The sequence below is a fragment of the Euprymna scolopes genome, chromosome 7 (genome assembly GCF_053919585.1).
Source record: "Euprymna scolopes isolate OS-2025 chromosome 7, ASM5391958v1, whole genome shotgun sequence".
In the NCBI taxonomy this organism is placed as follows: domain Eukaryota; kingdom Metazoa; phylum Mollusca; class Cephalopoda; order Sepiida; family Sepiolidae; genus Euprymna; species Euprymna scolopes.
The window spans coordinates 23,473,306-23,492,628 of NC_136488.1; the positions used below are offsets into that span (position 1 = coordinate 23,473,306).

General features: G+C 34.7%; 1 protein-coding gene across 1 annotated transcript in view; it reads left to right on the forward strand.

The window, feature by feature from the left end:
* The window catches only part of LOC145279641 (monocarboxylate transporter 4-like), a 103,581-nt gene that overhangs the window by 38,688 nt on the left and 45,570 nt on the right, over nucleotides 1–19,323 (forward strand). Inside the window, exon 2 of the mRNA XM_080130870.1 lies at nucleotides 14,136–16,380. Coding sequence (XP_079986996.1) covers nucleotides 15,333–16,380 — 1,048 coding nt within the window. The 5' untranslated portion in view covers nucleotides 14,136–15,332. The remainder of the gene's footprint in view (nucleotides 1–14,135; nucleotides 16,381–19,323) is intronic.

A 19,323-nucleotide genomic window follows, 5' to 3' on the forward strand; every position in this document is an offset into this window, starting at 1 on the left:
GAGAGGACTTTGTCATATATATATATATATATATATATATATATATATATATATATATATATATATATATATATATACGTAAGTAGAGCTTAGTTGTAAAGTCTAGAAATGTGATGATGGCAATTAAACTATTTGAAAGCGTCTTGGTTTCATCCCTGCAGTTATGTTAAATGTACAGGTATTTAGTTACTCCTTTTATGTATATATCCACGTGATGTTTAGTCTAGCTAACCAAGCAATCAAAAAAAATTTTTTTACGAAGGCGGTGTAAATGATATGATCTTTTATGTCTTTCATTTTTTTTATTATAGTTATTGATATCCTGTTGATCATATATTATTTATAGAAATTGCTAGAGACAAGGCGTGAAACCACGAAGAATGAAAGAATTTTGTTACAAAGACAGGAGGTGCTTTTTGACCTTGGTCTTGACAAAAACAAGGCTATATGTAGGAGGAAACAGTCAGCAGGAAAAGAGTTTCACAGACGTGTATTTCTAAGAAATAAGCTACTGGAATAAGAAAGCTGTATTTCAATGAGGTATCGAAACTGCAAACCGATGGATAACACTAGATAAACGGGTCAAGCGAGTTGGAACAAAAGAAGCAGGGGATAAATTAGATAATTTTGAAGAACACATCCTTTCATAGTATTTCTTTAAAAAGACTAGCAACACCACGTCTGTGTGTGTGAGAGAGAGAGAGAGAGAGAGAGAGAGAGAGAGAGAGAGAGAGAAAGAGAGAGAGAGAGAGAGCTTGCAGAGAAGAATAAAATGTGGGGCTAATTCAATTATAGATACTTTTCTGCCTCTTTATCAAGAACTCTCCAGCGGGACAGAGATTCGCCAGGCCAAATATGATAATAGTACTTAATCTGATAATAGATTTGTAGAGATGGAGAATAACCTCAGGTGTGAAAATGTGTTTAGAGGGAAGAGATTTTACGAGAAACAGAAAGAGTAAAGAAAGATTTAATGAAGTTTTAGAGTCGATTTCTCCTCAAAAGCAAAGCCATTCATGAGAATCTCAGAAAAAAAGGGGACACGCATATGATTGAAAGATACGAGCTGAGTCTTGACGCGATTAAACGAAATAAGCCATTTCTTACGCCAATCCATAACTGAATCCATCTCAACTTCTAGATTAACTGCATATTTCATTTGATCAGAGAAAGATGGGTGAGAAGCGACACCAGAATAGAGGGTGGTATAATCAGAATAGATGTTTATTTTCTAAATAATATGCTCTGGAATCGAACAGAAACAGTATAAATCCTTTGCACCCCAAATAATGCGTATTGCCACTTAATCGTAAGGGGTTACTATTTGGTATCATGCTTAACAGGGGGTTGTAAGGAGTTTGTATTTATTTGCTTCCTCACTGAGCAAATTAGGCACAAGGCCGTTTTTTAATGTAAGGTGATTGTAGGGAGTTGAGCAGCGAGATATCTGTGCACATTATATTTAAACTTATGCATATCAGTACAGCCAGGATAGTAGGAAAGAATACGGGAATTCCAAAGTTTTTCAATTCGAGGACAAAATTTATTAGCATAGAAGATTTTCCGTCAACTACAGATCTTAACAGTGAAGAGACGGAATTTTGATGCGTGTCGGATTATTCGGGATTATCTGCTACGATCGTGGCAGAAAGTGATACGAGTTAATCAGAACACATTCCATTAAAATACTTATAAAACAGGCACAGAGATGCAACAGGGGTTGGAGCTTGAGCGATAGTGTGATACCTATTAGATTTGAGAATATTTTTTTCTCCCTTGTTTAAGAGGGAGAGACATCAACCGGTCTAGATGCGCAACAATACATGGTCGAATGGTGAAAACAAGATACTCTCAAATGTGAGTAATTTTCGAGCACTGTAGACGGAACCACCTTCTTAGCAGCAGACTTGGCAATATCCTCAATGTATTTGTCGTACTTCATGCTGTATGTGAATGTTAATTCGATGAGTTTGAACAATAAGCTGTCATGTATGGTATTATTTATCATATCAATCGGTTGTTTAGGAAGTTTCTGTAGTTGTTAAAGGAAAGAAGCATAAAATGTTATCATCCATTTGCGGCCTCAATCCACTACGTCGTTTTCTAAGGTTTCTGCCATTGTCTTGGATATAGGTACATTCATTTTTCTGTCATGAATATTATAGAGCGTTGTGTCATCAGAAGGGCTAGAACAACAGAATATTCACGAGAAACACCCGTCTGGCTGAAACTACTATCAATAATTTTCCCCACTCTCTATCTGTGCCTAAATCCAAACGTAGATTCCATGAGCAAAGCTTCTTTCTTAGAACTGCACGCCAGTGGAACACTCTGCCGCTTGCATGTTTCCCACCTGACTACAACTTGGACGTATTCAAGTCCAACATAAACAAACTCCTGACAAACCGCCTCTTTAAGTAAGAGACTCTATCAAAACCCCCAATACTAATGATGACTACAATACTATCTCGTTGATTACTGTACACGCAATAACCCTTATCCCTGAGTGGCCTTCGGGCCTTGATAAGTGGTGACCCCCATGTAAAAAAAAAACATCCTGTCATGTAGACGTGCGTGAAAAGTCGGCTTTAGGCATAGGCAAATTAGGACTTCCGATAGTTGGGGGCTTCACACAGGAATCATAAGAAAAATATATAGATAATGCTAATATAGGCGTATTAATATAGGCGTGTGATATCCACGGATATTTACTTGCATACTTAGAATATAGCTATAGCCCTTCGAATACGAGAGTATTGACAATTCCGATTACTGTTGTATCGGGAGAAAGAAATTTTTACAAGCTGAAATTAATAATAATAAAAAAAACTATTTGAGGACGACAATGACGCAAGAACGCCTTGCAATAGTATCTATCGAACGAGATGTCGTCCAGTCTCTGGATTATTCACACTTTATTCGAGACTTTGCTGCCATCAAAGCACGAAAATTTGATTTTTGTTAAAAATCTACACGAATATTTTTGTATAAAATTTAGTTATTTGTTGATTTAGATATAAATATAGGTTGTTTTTAATAAATTGCATAATATATATTTTGGGTATTCATTTTTTATTATTCTGTTTCATTTCGGGCCACCAAATTCACTTTTCCTATGACCTACAATTACCTAAGACCGGCCTTAGTGCGTGTGTATGTGTTACTTCTAAGTTGTCAATTTTAAGTATGTGCTTACTTACAGGTGTATCGTAATTTTCATGTATGAACAAATGTTTTGTTTATGCATATGTAAGCGATTGACACCTGTAGTTTTTAATGTATAAATATTGTAGAGAGAAAGAGTAGCTTCAATTTTGTTAACTGATGTTAGGAAAATAAAATTTGATATGTTAAAATGTCTTCTCCTGCACCCTACAGTTATAACCTTGAGAAAAGCAACGCCTTTCATTGCTGCTCCTGATAGCTATACTTTTGACTTTGTTTAGAACAATTATATTATTATTGTTTTCAGTCTTGACGATAACAGCTTAAGAATAGAAACATGAATTAATTTTTGTAGATTTTTTGCAAGTTTATATATATATATATATATGTGTGTGTGTGTGTGTGTGTGTGTGTGTGTGTGTGTGTGTGTGTGTGTGTGTGTGTGTGTGTGTGTGTGTTCGGAGCGATGCATGGTTAATCTCCTCGACAATGTTGTAGTAGTAAAACCTATGCATATGTTTTCACCTTTACTGTCGGAGACACAGTCTTCCAAGGGGCAATTGAATTCATAAATTTAGTCCTATCAAGCAACTCAGCCTAACCTGATTATAAATGATAACTCCTCCACCTTGACTGAGTTACTTGGTATAACTAACTTAGTCTATGAATTCAATTGACCTTTTGGAGATTATATCTCCCACGATAAAGGTGAAAACAAACACACACAGAGTTTCTTTTTGGTTTAATAATAATAATAATAATAATAATAATAATAATATATATTTGTATATATTATTAATTATATATGTTAATAACACTTGTCTCAATAAACACACACATACACACACACATGCACACACACATATATATATATTGTATTATTTTTAGATTGTTTAGACTATTGTTCTCATCTTTGTTGTTTTTTTTTTTTCACAACGTTTCGGTCGATGTAACCTTCGACTATCTTACGATGCATTCACACTGGATGGTATTGGTTAATGGTGAAAAATAACGCTACGTCTATTTCTTTTTTAACATACACACACACACACACACACACACACACACACACACACACACACATATATATATATATATATATATATATATATATATATATATATATATATATATACACTGCATATCAAATTATTAACGAATTTAGATTTTTCTTAATAATTAAGTAACGAGTGAATAAAAATCCATGAAAGTTTGAAAAAGTGCTAACAATACTATTCAGCTACTCCAGTCAGAAAATAAAAGTATTTAAAGCAGTATTAGCGAAACTATGACAACAGATGGGAATATCTGATGATTTCAGTGTGTCAAGTTATTAACGAGGTTAAGAAAAAAAGACACATACTCATAACTTGTTTATTGAAATAATATTCAAACATTACATAAACTAGGAAAAATCCTTAGAACACAATAACTACATAGAAATTTCTACGTTGACATAATTAGTAGGGCACATGCGATCCTTTTTTATGAATGACTTGTAAAACACGTTGGTTCACAGAATTAGTCAAATTTGTGATTTCATCAACAGTTATTCCTCGCGATACTTATTGGAGAGCATCCCACAACTCATCTTTGCTCTTAAATTGGTGTCCACTTGTATAGAGATGTCGCTTCATAATACTCCAAAGGTTCTCAATTTGGTTAACGTCTAGTGAATTTGCAGGCCACTCCATCTTCCGTGGCCCAGAGAACTTCAGTTGTTGCAAATACTCTTTGCTTTTGTTTGCTGCATGCGAGAGAGCATTATCCTGCGTAAAAATAATGGTTCTTCTGAACGTCAACCTTTGCTTCTTCAGCCATGGTTCAAAGCGCTCCTTCAGAAAAACTATGTACGCATTTGACGTCATTTTTATGCCTTCTGCGACTCTCCATAAGCCAACTAAAGAACCTCTGATAATCCCAGACCAAATCATTATCCCACCACCACCTTGTTTGCGCCTTAAACGCCGATGACGATGTCGTCCATCTAGGACCGATCCCTTGCTCCAACCATCTGAGCCATCAAGAGTGACACAAACTTCATTCGTGAACAAAACTTTGGAAGAATCCATTTTCATGTTATCCTCTGCCCATTTCATGTTGTACTCTGCCCATGTCTATCGGTTTTGTATGTGATATTGCTTTAATTGAGGCTTTGTCACGGCTTAACATACTTCGCCACTTATTTCAGAAGGCGGCATCGAGTACTTTTTGAGACATTTTTTAATCCGGCTAGGTCAAAGACTTCTCGATTTATCTGCCCAGGGTTCTTAATAACTTCACGTTTAATTTAGAGTAGAGAACGGCGTGAAACAACTCTAGATTTACCTTCATCAGCTCTCTTACGTACCTTTATAGGCTACTTGACAAAGTTCTTCACAGTTTGGTGGTACCTTCCCATTATTTTCGATATTTCGAGAGTAGTTTTAACTTTTGCTAGCTGTTCTGTAATAGGACTCTTTTTAGAACTACTCAATCCACCTTTTCGATCAATTTTATTGACCAAACAAACTGCCTTGTTAATAATTTGACACACCTCAATACTGTGGATTCATCAATTAAGATGGCAAGTTGTTTACATTGCGCGGAACAGTAGGAAAATTTCACTGTACGCGCAGCTCATCATTGCCAACGTTTCCGAAGCTTTTGATACGAAACTACCGGTAAGTTTCTGAAACTGGTAAAAAAATGTTATCTCGTTAATAATTTGACACGCAGTGTATATTATAAAACCAAAAACAAACTGCTTTTGTACTTTGTTTTAAACTTTTGCATGACAAAGTCGGCAAGATTATTCCCTGTACGTTTGGGATTAATAGCGTTTTTATTGCTACAAGTCCAGAATTCAAATAATATTTAAAAACAAAAATAAAGAAAAATCTTTCTGAAGTACATACCCGTCATGAATATTTATATAAAAAAATCGATTCTTATGAATTTTACCGATGTAATAGTAAAGTGTAGCTATTACAAGGGTGATTTTGATCTCTAGTTCTCGAGAGGTTGATAAGGGAAGGTAACCACTGATGAATTTGACCTTTAAAGCAATATGGCGGAGCGAAACATACGGTTCTCACTTCCTCATAAAATTTGATTTTCTTAGTTTATAAAAAAAGAATTACCTGATCAATTTACAGGATTTTTGGAATATGACATTTTCGTTCCGTGATAGGTACGTACACTATAAACAAATCTGTATTTTGTTTCTTAAACAGGTTAATTCTGGATTTGCAACTTTTTATTATAAACGATATACTAAAATCTGTTTTGTCAGTCATATAAAGCAAGTAATATCGGTATGTGTTGGGAGAAACTAAAGATTTTACTATATTAATATTTAATCCTGATAGATATTTTATTTTTGATTCATCATAAGTAGAGGAAAGAGGGGAGATTTATCCTCACTTCTGTCTATTCGCATTGTCCTCATATGCAATAAGAAGTTTAATTGCATGTTTTAGATAGCGTAAAATTTAGCGCGAAAAAAAGTAGTGTCCTCTATTGGTATAGATCTTTGTTTCTAATTGCATCCAGAGAGATCGAGAGACAAAGCACAAATATAGAATAGATTTCGGCATATTTCAAAAGTTGGATCAAACGTTAAATCTAACTTGAGACAATTTAAACAAAACAATGAGGCCTGCAATATAAATGCTGGAGTCCCTCAGGGGTCAATCCTGGGCCCCACTCTCTTCCTGATCTACATCAATGACCTCCCTAAACACATACTTAAATCATTCGTTGACATCTATGCTGATGACACGACCATCTATGGCAACACATCAAAGGCTGTAAATGACAAAGTTCTCTCTGATTCTCTCTCCTCTGATCTCGAGCGCGTGGTTCAGTGGGGGAAGATGTGGCTGGTTACTTTTAATGCATCTAAAACCAAACTCCTATCCTTACATCATCAACGCTCTGATCCCCATCTGGCATCAATTGTGATGGATGGCTCTCGTCTGGGTGAGGCCCCGTGTTTTGACAAGCTTCTGGGTTTGACCTTTACTCCTGATCTGAAATGGAACACGTACATCAAGTCTGTTGCCAAGGTCGCTGGAAAGATGGTGGGATCCTTCTACCGCTCCAGAAGATATCTCACTACGGATGCAATTCTCTATCTATATAAAAGCCAAGTACGTCCAAGGATGGAATACTGTTGCCATATCTGGGCAGGAGCTGCTAAAAACAGCCTATCCTGCCTTGACAGAGTACAAAATAGACTTCGTGGCTTAGTGGGGGATGCCCTTTTCTCTACCCTGCGACCTCTCTCCCACAGAAGAGACGTTGCGAGCCTGTCCTTGTTTTATCGTTATTTCTATGGCAGGTGCTCGTCTGAACTCCAATCTCTGGTCCCCCCTCGCCAATCTTTCACGAAAAACACCCGTCTAGCTGAATCCACTGTGAAAAATTTCCCCCACTCTATATCTGTGCCTAAATCAAAACGCAGATTCCATGAACAAAGCTTCTTTCTTAGAACTGCACGCCTGTGGAACTCTGTTCCGTCTGCCTGCTTCCCTCCGGACTACAACTTGGTTGTCTTCAAGTCCAATGTTAACAAATTCCTAATAAACCGCCCCCTTAAATAAACATTTCAGCAAATCCCCTCACTAACGTAATGTACTTGCAATAACCCTTATCCCTGAGTGGCTTCCGGGCCTTGATAAGTGGTGATCACTGTGTAAAAAAAAACAAAAAAAAAAAACTTCATACCAAAACCAGATAGAGCACAGGTCATTGTTAATGTGGTTTGTTTTCTATCGGGCTGAAGTATGGTTCTTCCCAGGCTTTATTTTTCGCCTTTTGACAGGGGGTTAATTAATTCTTAGTCGCTCGACACATATCTACCGAAAAATACTGACGTGGGCTGCCCAGGCATTTTTGATCGACCAGAATGTTTTTATTCAAGGAGGCTAGATTTTCAAATTCCACTTTCTCGTCTTCCTACTAAAACGATTCCATATGTGATAATCTTATATAATTGTGAAAAGACTGATTTGCATTTTTCATTAGTGTCTGGACGATTTTCATGACGTCATATATGATAACTTCTTCGACGAATATATTCGTTTTTGTAAACTCTGTCTGACTTTATCATTTTTCTTTCGTTATTTATTATTTAACTAAAAAACTAAAGCGTTGAAGAGCTTCGAAGATGGAAGTGATACAATTAAAACGAGCAAACTTTTATGCTCCAGAATGTATTTTTCATGTTGTCACCATAATTCCAAATGTACTTTTGCTAGCTTTTTTTGATGTCTCGGTCATAAACGTTCAGAGTGCATTTTGTCAATCACATCTCTGTTGCCACTCTGAAATCGACGAACCTATCTCTTAACTGTGCTTACATCGACTGCATTGGCCTCATAAACGTTCATCAGGCGCCGATGAATGTCCAACGGTTCATTTTTTTTCTGCATGGAAAAATTCAATGACGCATCTCTGCTTCCGATGCACATCTATGACAGCGGTTGCTTTCTTAGAGTCTCACGTAGTCAATAACTGTAATAGAAAGATGAAACTTTCAGGCCACGAATGCATAAGTTCACGCATCATAACAATGCAATTTGCAATCTACTCTGATTTGTAATTGTCTGTATTTTTGAGATGAGGTGTTTTCATTTATTGAGATTGTCGGACTGACTTCCTCATCTTGGTTGTTATAGTCACAACGTTTCGGCCGTTTTGCCCTCCGGCCTTCATCAGGTGTTTTGTATTGAACTGGGGAACCGTTTGTTAGGAGTCTCGAACCCAACCCTTTATTATTATTACGGGGGTACCGTGTTCGGACTCCAGCTAGGCTCTGGGACATAGTTGCTGATTCTCTATTTTGAATGTTACTTTTCACTGCCTTCGTTCAGGATTGAACTCAACACCTTTGGGTAACTGTAAACATTGATACAACGTTTAAGACCACTCGGCACTATATCACTAGGACATAATAATAAAGGGTTGGGTTCCAGACTCCTTACAAACGGTTCCCTAGTTCGATACAAAACACCTGATGAAGGCCGGAGGGCAAAACGGCCGAAACGTTGTGTTATAACAACCAAGATAAGGAAGTCAGTCCGACAATCTCACTACTCTGATTTATACGGAGGAATAAAAAAATAGAAATCATTACTTTGGAACATCCTTCGTATTGAAACAGTTGCCAATGTTTTAGCATGGAGAAGTGGAGAAAGAGGGAGAGAGAGAAAAGAAATGTTTTGTTTATGCATATGTAAGCGATTAACACCTGTAGTTTTTAATGTACAAATATTGTAGAGAGAAAGAGCAGCTTGAATTTTGTTAACCAATGTTAGGAAAATAAAATTTGATATGTTAAAATGTCTTCTCCTGCACCCCTACAGTTATAACCTTGAGAAAAGCAACGCCGTTCATTGCTGCTCCTGATAGCTATACTTTTGACTTTGTTTAGAACAATTATATTATTATTGTTTTCACTCTTGACAATAAGAGCTTAAAAATAGAAACATGAATTAATTTTTGTAGACTTTTGTTATTTTATATATATATATATATATATATATATATATATATATATATATATATATATATATATATATATATATATATATATATATATATAAAGCTGAACGTCTGTGTGTGTGTCTGGTCACGAATAGGCTCCTATATGGTTGACTATTATAGAAAACTGATCACATATAATGATAGAAGACTATCGAGACACGGGAATAGATATGTTTGATCTGGCATAATGATGATTCATTAAAATTGTGGGGTCTGCGTACGCACCTGGTCCACAAAGTATGGAAATAAAAAATTAAAAAATTAAAAAAAAAAAACGTTTACAAATGTTTTTGATATAGATGTACATAATAATACTTTGATAAGTATGTTTTAACTTAAATAGGGATGGTATAATAAAATTGTGGGGTCTGCGTTCGCGCCTGGCCTCCATAGAATGCAAATAGACACAAATTTTAATAAAGACTTTTCATATCTATCTGTGTAAGTATAATTTGATAATTATGTTTCGGTTTGAAGAAATATGGTATAATAAAATTATTGGGTATAATAAAATTAAGGGGGTTTTCTATTTTATTTTTACTTTCATCATATTTTGCTTTGGTTTTGATACCCCCAAATTCGAAGCTATCTCTTTACAACCCTTCCTTTACATAAGCTATCATACTTTCATAAATCAGAGTCCATTTTCTATTGGCTGTTTTTGAATCCAGTCAACGACGGGTACTTTTGCTAGTATATATATATATATATATATATATATATATATATATATATATATATATATATATATATATATATATATATATATATATATATATTAAATTATAGTGATGCAATGAATTTCAAAAAACCTTTTTTGAAGTGAAATGTTTAAGTTTCATATCAAAGATTTTTATTATTCTAAGCAAGACAAAGACTACTTTAGAAATTTTATCTCCTTAACCTATAGGGTTTCGATGTCTACCATCTCTTCAGAGGAGAAAATATTAGTAAATATTTATAAATTTCTAAAGTCAGTGAGACATGGAAAATCAAAGTAAAAAATAATTGATTATTCAGAAGGCATATAGCAAGGGAATTTGAAAAAAAGAATATAAAAATTTTAGATCCAAATTGTGTGGTAAAATCCATGGTGACTGTTTTTTAAAGCAGTGAGATGATAAGATCCAAGCTGTATATTGGGTAATCTGCATAACTGAGTAGATATCCGGGTCGGGCATATTTATGGAGAAATTCTTTATTTGCTCTATCTTGTATATCGAGCAATTCTTATTGAGATAGGATAATACTTATAGAATATTACTGCCAGTAATATTTTGTAAATCTTATAATCACAGCTGATTGTTAAATAACTTTATTCTGAAGAATATATATATATATATACACTTGTGCCCGATATTATTCATACCCCCCCCCTTGAAAATTGAGTTTATTAGGTGTAACTTTGTAAGAATTTATTGTTTACGTCCATATTGATACATATTCTTAATAAACCTCTTCTGATCATTTTCGTCATTTTAAAATCTCGGGATACTTGTAATAAAAGAAATATACAGCTATTTATAAAATCTGCAATGTTCAAAAATAATCATACCCCTTATTTTTTCAGTATTAATCGAGTTTCTGACTGTTTGTTTCCTGTTTGATTCTTATTTTGAATGCTTTTATACAACCTTTGATTAATTTCATTTCGTTTTTTGCATTTTTCAGAAATTAAAATGATATCAACTGAAAACCAATAAAATAATAAAAATTATTAGAATGGGGAAGAAAAAAGAGCTTAGTAATGATCTTAGGACTAAAATTGTGAATTCACATGAGGATGGTTTTGGTTACAAGTAAATTTCCAAGAAATTTGAGGTCCCTACAGCAACAGTACAGAGCATCATCAAAAAATTCCAGAGCCACAACATAACAAACAACTTGATTGGTAGAGGAAGGAAAAGGAAACTGTCTACTAGAGCCACCAGGAATATTGTAAGAAGTGTTAATGCAAATCCAATCACCACTAATAAGGACATTTTAAAAAATCTGGAGTCTTCTGGCATAAAAATAACAAGGCAAACATTGCAAAGGACTCTGCATGAAAATGGTCTGAAAGGAAGAAGGCCAAGAAGGACTCCATTGCACACCGGAAAACATCTTGCAGCATGTCTAAAGTTTGCTAGGACCCATGTGAATTCTCCAGAGTCCGTTTTCTCAAGTATTTTGTGGACTGACGAAACAAAAATTGAATTGTTTGGCCATATGGATGCTTCTTACGTTTGGAGGAAGAAAGGAGAAGCTTACAACCCAAAGAACACCATACCCACGGTGAAACATGGTGGTGGTAGCCTAATGTTTTGGGGCTCCTTTTCGGCTAGTGGTCCAGGTAGTTTGGTCAAGATAGATGGAACCATGAAGAAGGAGCAATATTTGGAGATACTCCAGAAAAAACATTAGGCAGGATGCGGAGAAGCTCCATTTAGGACCAAACTGAGTCCTTCAACAGGATAATGATCCAAAACATACTGCCAAAATAGTCAAGAAATGGTTTGAGGATAATCAAATAAATGTTTTGGAATGGCCTTGCTAGAGTCCCGACCTGAACCCTATCGAAAACCTCTGGCACATATTGAAAACTGAGGTTAAAAAGCGGAAACCTAGAAATTTGAGGCATTTGGAGAACTACTGCATTGAAGAATGGTCAAAAATCAGTGTTGATGCTTGTAAAAACCTTGTTGATAAATATCCCAAACGGTTACAGGCAGTTATTAAGAATAAAGGGCATGCTATTGACTATTAGTAAGAGAGGTATGAATAATTTTGAACTAGTGCCATTATTGTTTTTCTTTGTATAATGTTTCAAACTTGCATAATTTATTTATTTGTTGAGTTTAAATTAAATGCTTATGCTTGATTTATTGTTTGAAATCCCTTTAATATTGTCTACCTTCTGGTTTGAGCAATATTCTTATAGAAATCTCAAAGATCCGAGGGGTATGAATAATATCGGGCACAAGTGTATATATATATATATATATATATATATATATATATATATATATATATATATATATATATATATGTATATTCAATAAGGTGAAAAGCTATAGCAAACATATATATGAGTATTTTAACCATAGTTCCTGATTTCAAAAGGCGAAAAATTAAAAGATACATCTGCCTTACTTTTAATGCTAGGTTTATTTATGGTGTCTTTTAAATTTAATAAAAACCCTTCAAAATTTGCTGACGAGGAGACCTTGCTTATTAAAAAAACTATATGTAATAATTATTGTCCGTAAACTGAATGTCTACCACAATAAAAAGCACTGTTTTCCGAAACGATCGTACAAATAATAGATTTTGTTGTTCCTTCTTATGAAACGGATTTTTAATTTAATTATAATTTGATTTTTAAATTTTAAATTATCAATCACATTACTTTATATATATATATATATATATATATATATATATATATATATATATATATATATATATATATATATATATATTCGGAGCGATAATCTCCTCGGCGATGTCGTAGTAGTCAAACCTATATATATGTTTTCATTTTTACTGTCGGAGCCAGTCTTCCAAGGGGCAATTGAATTCATAAACTAAGTTATTCTTATCAAACAACTCAGTCTAACCTGATTATAAATAATAACCCCTCCCCCTTGACTGAGTTGCTTGATAGGAATAACTTAGTTTATGAATTCAAATGCCCTTTGGGAGACTGTGTCTCTGACTCTCTGACAGTAAAGGTGAAAATACAAATACAGACAGAGAAAGGGGAGAGAGAGCAAAAAAAATGCGAGGGGGGGGGGTCTATATCCTTTTACTTGTTATTTACTCCAAACAAGACATATTGCCACCAAAACGTAAGGGGTTACTATTTGGGATCATGTCTACGGGGGCACTATGTGGGGAGGTGAACATCAAGATATCTGTTTACATTACATTTATATTTCTGCATGTTGGTACAGTGGGAGAAGCAGGAAACGAGGAGGGAATTCGAAAGTCCAGCAGTTCGATGGAATATACTAAGAGCAGAAAGCTTTCCGATACCTAGGGGCATCTATTATGAGGAGGTTAGATTTTGCTGCTTGTCGGATTTACGTCTAGGGAACGCAATTGCTACTTCTTCACACCACATTTCATTAAAGTACTTGCAAAACAGGCACAGAGATGGAAAAATTCCCGGATGGGACAGGAGTTGGAGCTTGGTTCATAGTGCGAATCCTACTAGTTTTTTTAGAACGGTCGAGAAGGACTACATTATTTTTAGTAGCCATTCACCAGTAACCTGATATGATCTGTAGAATGAAAGAAATACATTTGTAACATTTCCTGTCTCTTGTCTATGGTCCCAAGGAACACTGAATTGTCCTGTTAGTCATAAATAAATGTAAAAACTTTGGGTATGTTTTATATTTATTTCAATGATAACTGTAAACTGTATTGAATTATTTTTTGATTTGTTTTTGCAGAACGTCTGAAGAAAACGGGACATTTTTTATCGTAATGGAACTAAGACGACACTTCAAGACAAAGCCTGATGAAAAGCAACTCCATAAAATGCCATGGATAAAATGACATTGTCTTTAAAACAATCCAACTATCACACGAGGGAGTTGTAATTCCCGCCTAAAATAAATAAAACGGGCGGAGTAAAGTATATAGATATTTGAATAAAAGACTTATTTTTTGTTTCATATTCGATAACATTTACTTCGGGATACACTCCTAATAATATTCGAATGATTATTTTTTTATGATATATGATCTTTTTTATTATAGTTTTATATATTTTGAACTAAAAAAAAAAAAGAGATCCGTACAGATTTTGTTCCTTTTAAATATTTGAAAGTATTATCGTTGATTATACGCAATAATAGCGTGAAATTAATTCAATGGCTTGTGATATCCATAATTATCCCATGATGATCCGGACTATTTGTACCAAATCGCACAATAATCAAATATTTCACAAGGAACCTGCTTGATATGATAATTTCAAAGTTTGCTTTTTAAATCTTATTTATTTATTTCAAAATGCCATTCAACGGATAAAAAAAGATACGGTGTGATTCAGAGTTATATGGCTTAAACTCCTAAGAAAGAATAATTTATTTTAAATCTTTTTTTAAACAAAAAAAAAGTATTTAAAATATATAAATGAAACTTAAGGAGTATGAAAATGAAAGATGCAAAGATATATGTATATAATTGTTAAATTTTAATCACAATTTATATTTTTAATACTGAGACTTTAATATTGTACGTGTGACACTCCTTAATTTGAAAACTGGTTTGTTGGTAGGATTGTTTTTGCATTAAAGAAACTCGCAGTTCATTCTCAGAAGGTTCAGGTATCTTAAACTAATTCATTAATATATGAAATTAACAACACGATATCACGATACAAAACTTTATTCAAATTATTATAACTATGATCTGCCGTTAAAAACCACATCAAACCAAGCCATTATCCAGCTTGTAGTAGTCTCGCATAAAAATACATAACTATTTATAGTAATCTTTATACTGGAATGTGTTTATACAAGGGAGATAATCTCCAACAAATTATGACATTACTTGCAAATAAATATACCTATAAAATAAAAGACTAGAAATCCAAAATATAAACAAGAAACAATTTATTTTTTTATATATTATTATTAAAAATGGAAGAACTATCTGACGAAAAATCCTTTTACAGTTCCATAAATATACCTGGAACTATCCCAGAGTTAGATGACAAAGAAATCTCTGAGGAACAACCCAATCCTAGCTTATCAGAAATTCCAAATAATTTGCTTTCGCAGAACATGGGTTCGAATCAAGAGATAGATTTGTCCCCGAGCGACAAGGAGCACTTCCCGGGGTCAGCAGACAGTAGTAGTGAACCTTCTAGTCCTTCGGTCAGTTGGAAAGCTTCAATCAATGATTCGTTGATCTCGCCCAGTAGCTTCCTGCGCTCCAAACTAGTCGAGAACATCACCCTGAAGAGGATGGGTAGTGAAAGCCCCGACCAGGACGGTTCCACTAGTGTCACCAGTTTCCCTAGTTTTGGTCGGGGCGTCGAGAGCATGTTTGGATCGGTGAGCCGCCTCTCTTTGAAGAAGATTCCGGAAGCCGACGCAAACGGGTCATCAAAGAGACGCCCAGTGAGGAGCAGTACTTTCATGGACACCACCGAATTCTCTAAGAACTCTTCCAAGGGCGGGCCAGATGCACTGAAGTTACCCGACAGGGCCAAGAAGAGGAAAAACACCGTGACGGGTGCACCAGAATCCTCTTCTCGGAAGAACAGTGCACTCAGTGTTGGCAGGTTTTTGCCGAGCCCCGCACTTAGGAGAGACAGCGTCTCTCGGTTCGTCAGCACTTTGTCAATTGTGAGCAGCGTATCGATCGACAAGTCCTACCTGGCCGAGCGTATTTCGATCCACAGGAAAAGCAGCGTTCAGAGCCAGCGTAAGCAGTCGTGTATTTCGGTTGATCTAAAGCCGGATATCCGTCGGGAATTGCAGCTTCCGGTTAAAGAGAGAAGGCCCAAATATTCAAATAGCCGGAAAGGCGCCGTACTTTTTTGTTGTATATTAATGCAGATCTGTGTTTCGGAAATATTTTCATTGGGTCCAGTGTATTCAGAACTGTTGAGCGTCTTCAAAACTAGCAAATCACAGACCAGCCTTGTACAGTCCCTACCACAAGGAATTGCTTATGGTTGCGGTAAGTAATGTAACTTTCTTTTATAACAACGTGATCTTAATTGAACAATTAGTATTTGCATTGTCTCTCTCTCTCCCTCACTTTGTTGCTCTCCTCCTCCTCTCTCTTTATATATACATGTATGTGTGCGTATTTATAAAGAAAAATGAAAAAAGAACACTAAAAACTGTTTATATATTCATCGACGTATCGTCATTATTCCAAGAATTCTTCAAGATGATTGATTTGAAGAAACATATAGAAATCAAAAATATGTGGTACGTTTATGATGTAAAAAGAATGTTTTTATTCTCTTTTTCAGGCCAAAAGAAATTCTAAATGTGGGCACGTTTGTAAAGTGAATTTATTGTTTTCTAAATGTCGATGTCATATACAAGTTTTGTGTAAAATAGCTAGCCTGAATCTAAATTTAAGTTCTAAAGCAGATCAATTGTAGAAGCCATTATGTGTTTAAATGTGCCCGAGTTCATAATGAGTGCGGATTCAATAAATTTTCAGCGAGATTTACTTAAAATGAATTTAATGAGTCTAGCTTGTTTACACTTAAAAAATGATCATATTGTAATGTATGAGAGAATACTGCATTAAGGGAATTGCTATTTTTCTTTATATCTCTTTTATATTCATTATACCTTTTCTTAAGTTCATTTTGAGTTTCACCAACACATATTTGATGACAATTGTTGCATGGAACAGTATACATTTCCGCTTTAGATACCAAAGTATATTTGCCGCCTTTTAGTGCGTTTCAGGAAAATGTTTTGTTTTTAGTGTTTCTTTTATAATTTGTTGGAATTCCTAGTTCATTTAGAGTGTTGTAAATTCTCGTATTATTGGTGTGGGTATGTAAAAGATGTATGTTTATAAGAGATCTCTTTGATGCATAATATTTTTTATTACTGCTTTTGAAATATAAATGCAGCAGCAGAATTATTAGTGATTTCCCTTGGACCATATCCAAGTTATATACCCTTTATAATGCAACCCAATGAGAGAATGTAATTTTCTACTTTCGGAAATTATAAATGTTTCTAAATTCCGCTCACGAGCGAGTTTACAAACCGGGTATCATGTTCTTTTCTGGATAGTTTTCAATCTAGCATCTCCATCATAACATGTTTTTTATAACTCTGACATCGTTGCATACGTAGAGTATAGCTATAGCCCTTCGAATAGCATTGACAATGCCGATTACTTTTTTATCGATTAAATAGCTTTTTACGGTCGTTATTATTTCAGACTCATTTGAAAAGGTGACTTGTTAACTGCAACATATTTAAAATGAAATCTTTCCCCTTTCATGACCAATGCACAAATCCTTGTTTCCACTCGAAATGAATGTCTCTTTACCTGAGGAAGCTACTTGCTTTGACAGGTTCATCGGACGGGCGATCACGTCACGCCTGAAATGGACAATTTATATCAAATCCACTGTTAAAGTCGGAAAAATATTTGCATCATTCTACCACTCCAGAAAGTACGTCGCTTCTGATGGAACTCTTTACCTGCATAATAGTCAGCCTTGGTAGAATACAAAATCGACATTGTAATCTAATGGAAATTGATCTCTTCTCTTCTCTATCAGTATTTCTATGGTAGGAGCTTGACTGGGCTTTAAGCTTCTCCCCTCCCCCAAAAAAACATTCCCAGCAAAAACTCATCTTTCTATTAAGATTTCCTCTATATCTCTAAAATAATACATAACTTCTATGAATAGAGTCTCTTTCCAAGAACTTGTCATTTGTGGAATATGTTACTGCGAATATGTTTATCTACAAACTACGACATGGTCGTTTTCAAATCTAATGTCAACAAGTATCTGTCATGTCGTCCTGAGAATTAATTATAGTTCTCAATCCATTCATGATACTGTTCTATCAACCAAATAAAATATTAGCTAACTCTTATCCTCGAGTAGCTTTTGACCTAGGTAGGTGGTAAGAACTATGCATATAAAAAATTAACTACACCTTTGGAATAAACATTCTGCTTTTACAATACTCCAAGGTTTAAAATTATGGAAGCTATTAGTCGCTGCAAAAGACCTGGTCAATTTTGTTTCAATTCTTTTTAGTAAATATTGACTTATTAACCTGGTTAAAATTAAGTGATAAAAAGTAATTTTACTTTTTATATTTAAAAAGGGAGATAAAATTAGCGACAGCATTAGTTCAAATTGTCAATTGCATTTTAAAACAAGGTGTTCTGTGTCTTACAAATGTGCGTGAACCTAGCAAATTTGTTTAATTTCCTATGGCAAAAAGTTAACGTAGTTTGCGAAACGAAATTCGAAATCTCATTCCATACCAATTTGTCTCTTATGTTTCTGGATTTTTGAGATGGGGATTGGTCATTCGTATTATTTGGATTCTTCGAACTACTGTTATCGTCTTGAGTTTTATTTTTACAACGTTCCGGTCGATGTAACCTTCGATCTTCTTCATGTCTATCTTGTCGAACTCGGAAATTTTTCTGTCGAACTCGGGAATCTGCACAGAATTTTGAACGGAGACATTTGTTTAATCTACATGGGTAAAATGCTTTCGCTCCATCAGTTATGAATGGGTAGAAGTCCTAAGCAATTTGAAGTTGTATTTTTAGTGCCGCGGATTGAACCTTCAACCTTCAAAAGAGTGTAACTTTACAATTCAATTTTACCAAGTACTTTATACACTACACTATGGATTTCGAGTTGAATCAAAGATTTAAACGATTTTTTTTTAATTATTTATTGCTAGCTTTTAATGGTATTGATTATCTTTCTACTTTTTAATGTTGGAATGGGTTTTCGAATTTCTGACTGCGTCTAGTCATAGATTTTTTTCAACCCGATCAAATATCTTGCATTTGTAGTCTGGTCGCTGACCTTAGTAGTTTCCATTTTTGGTCGAAGATAGCGTTTAAGTTTGGCCAAGTACCACCCCAACTAGTTTAATATAAATT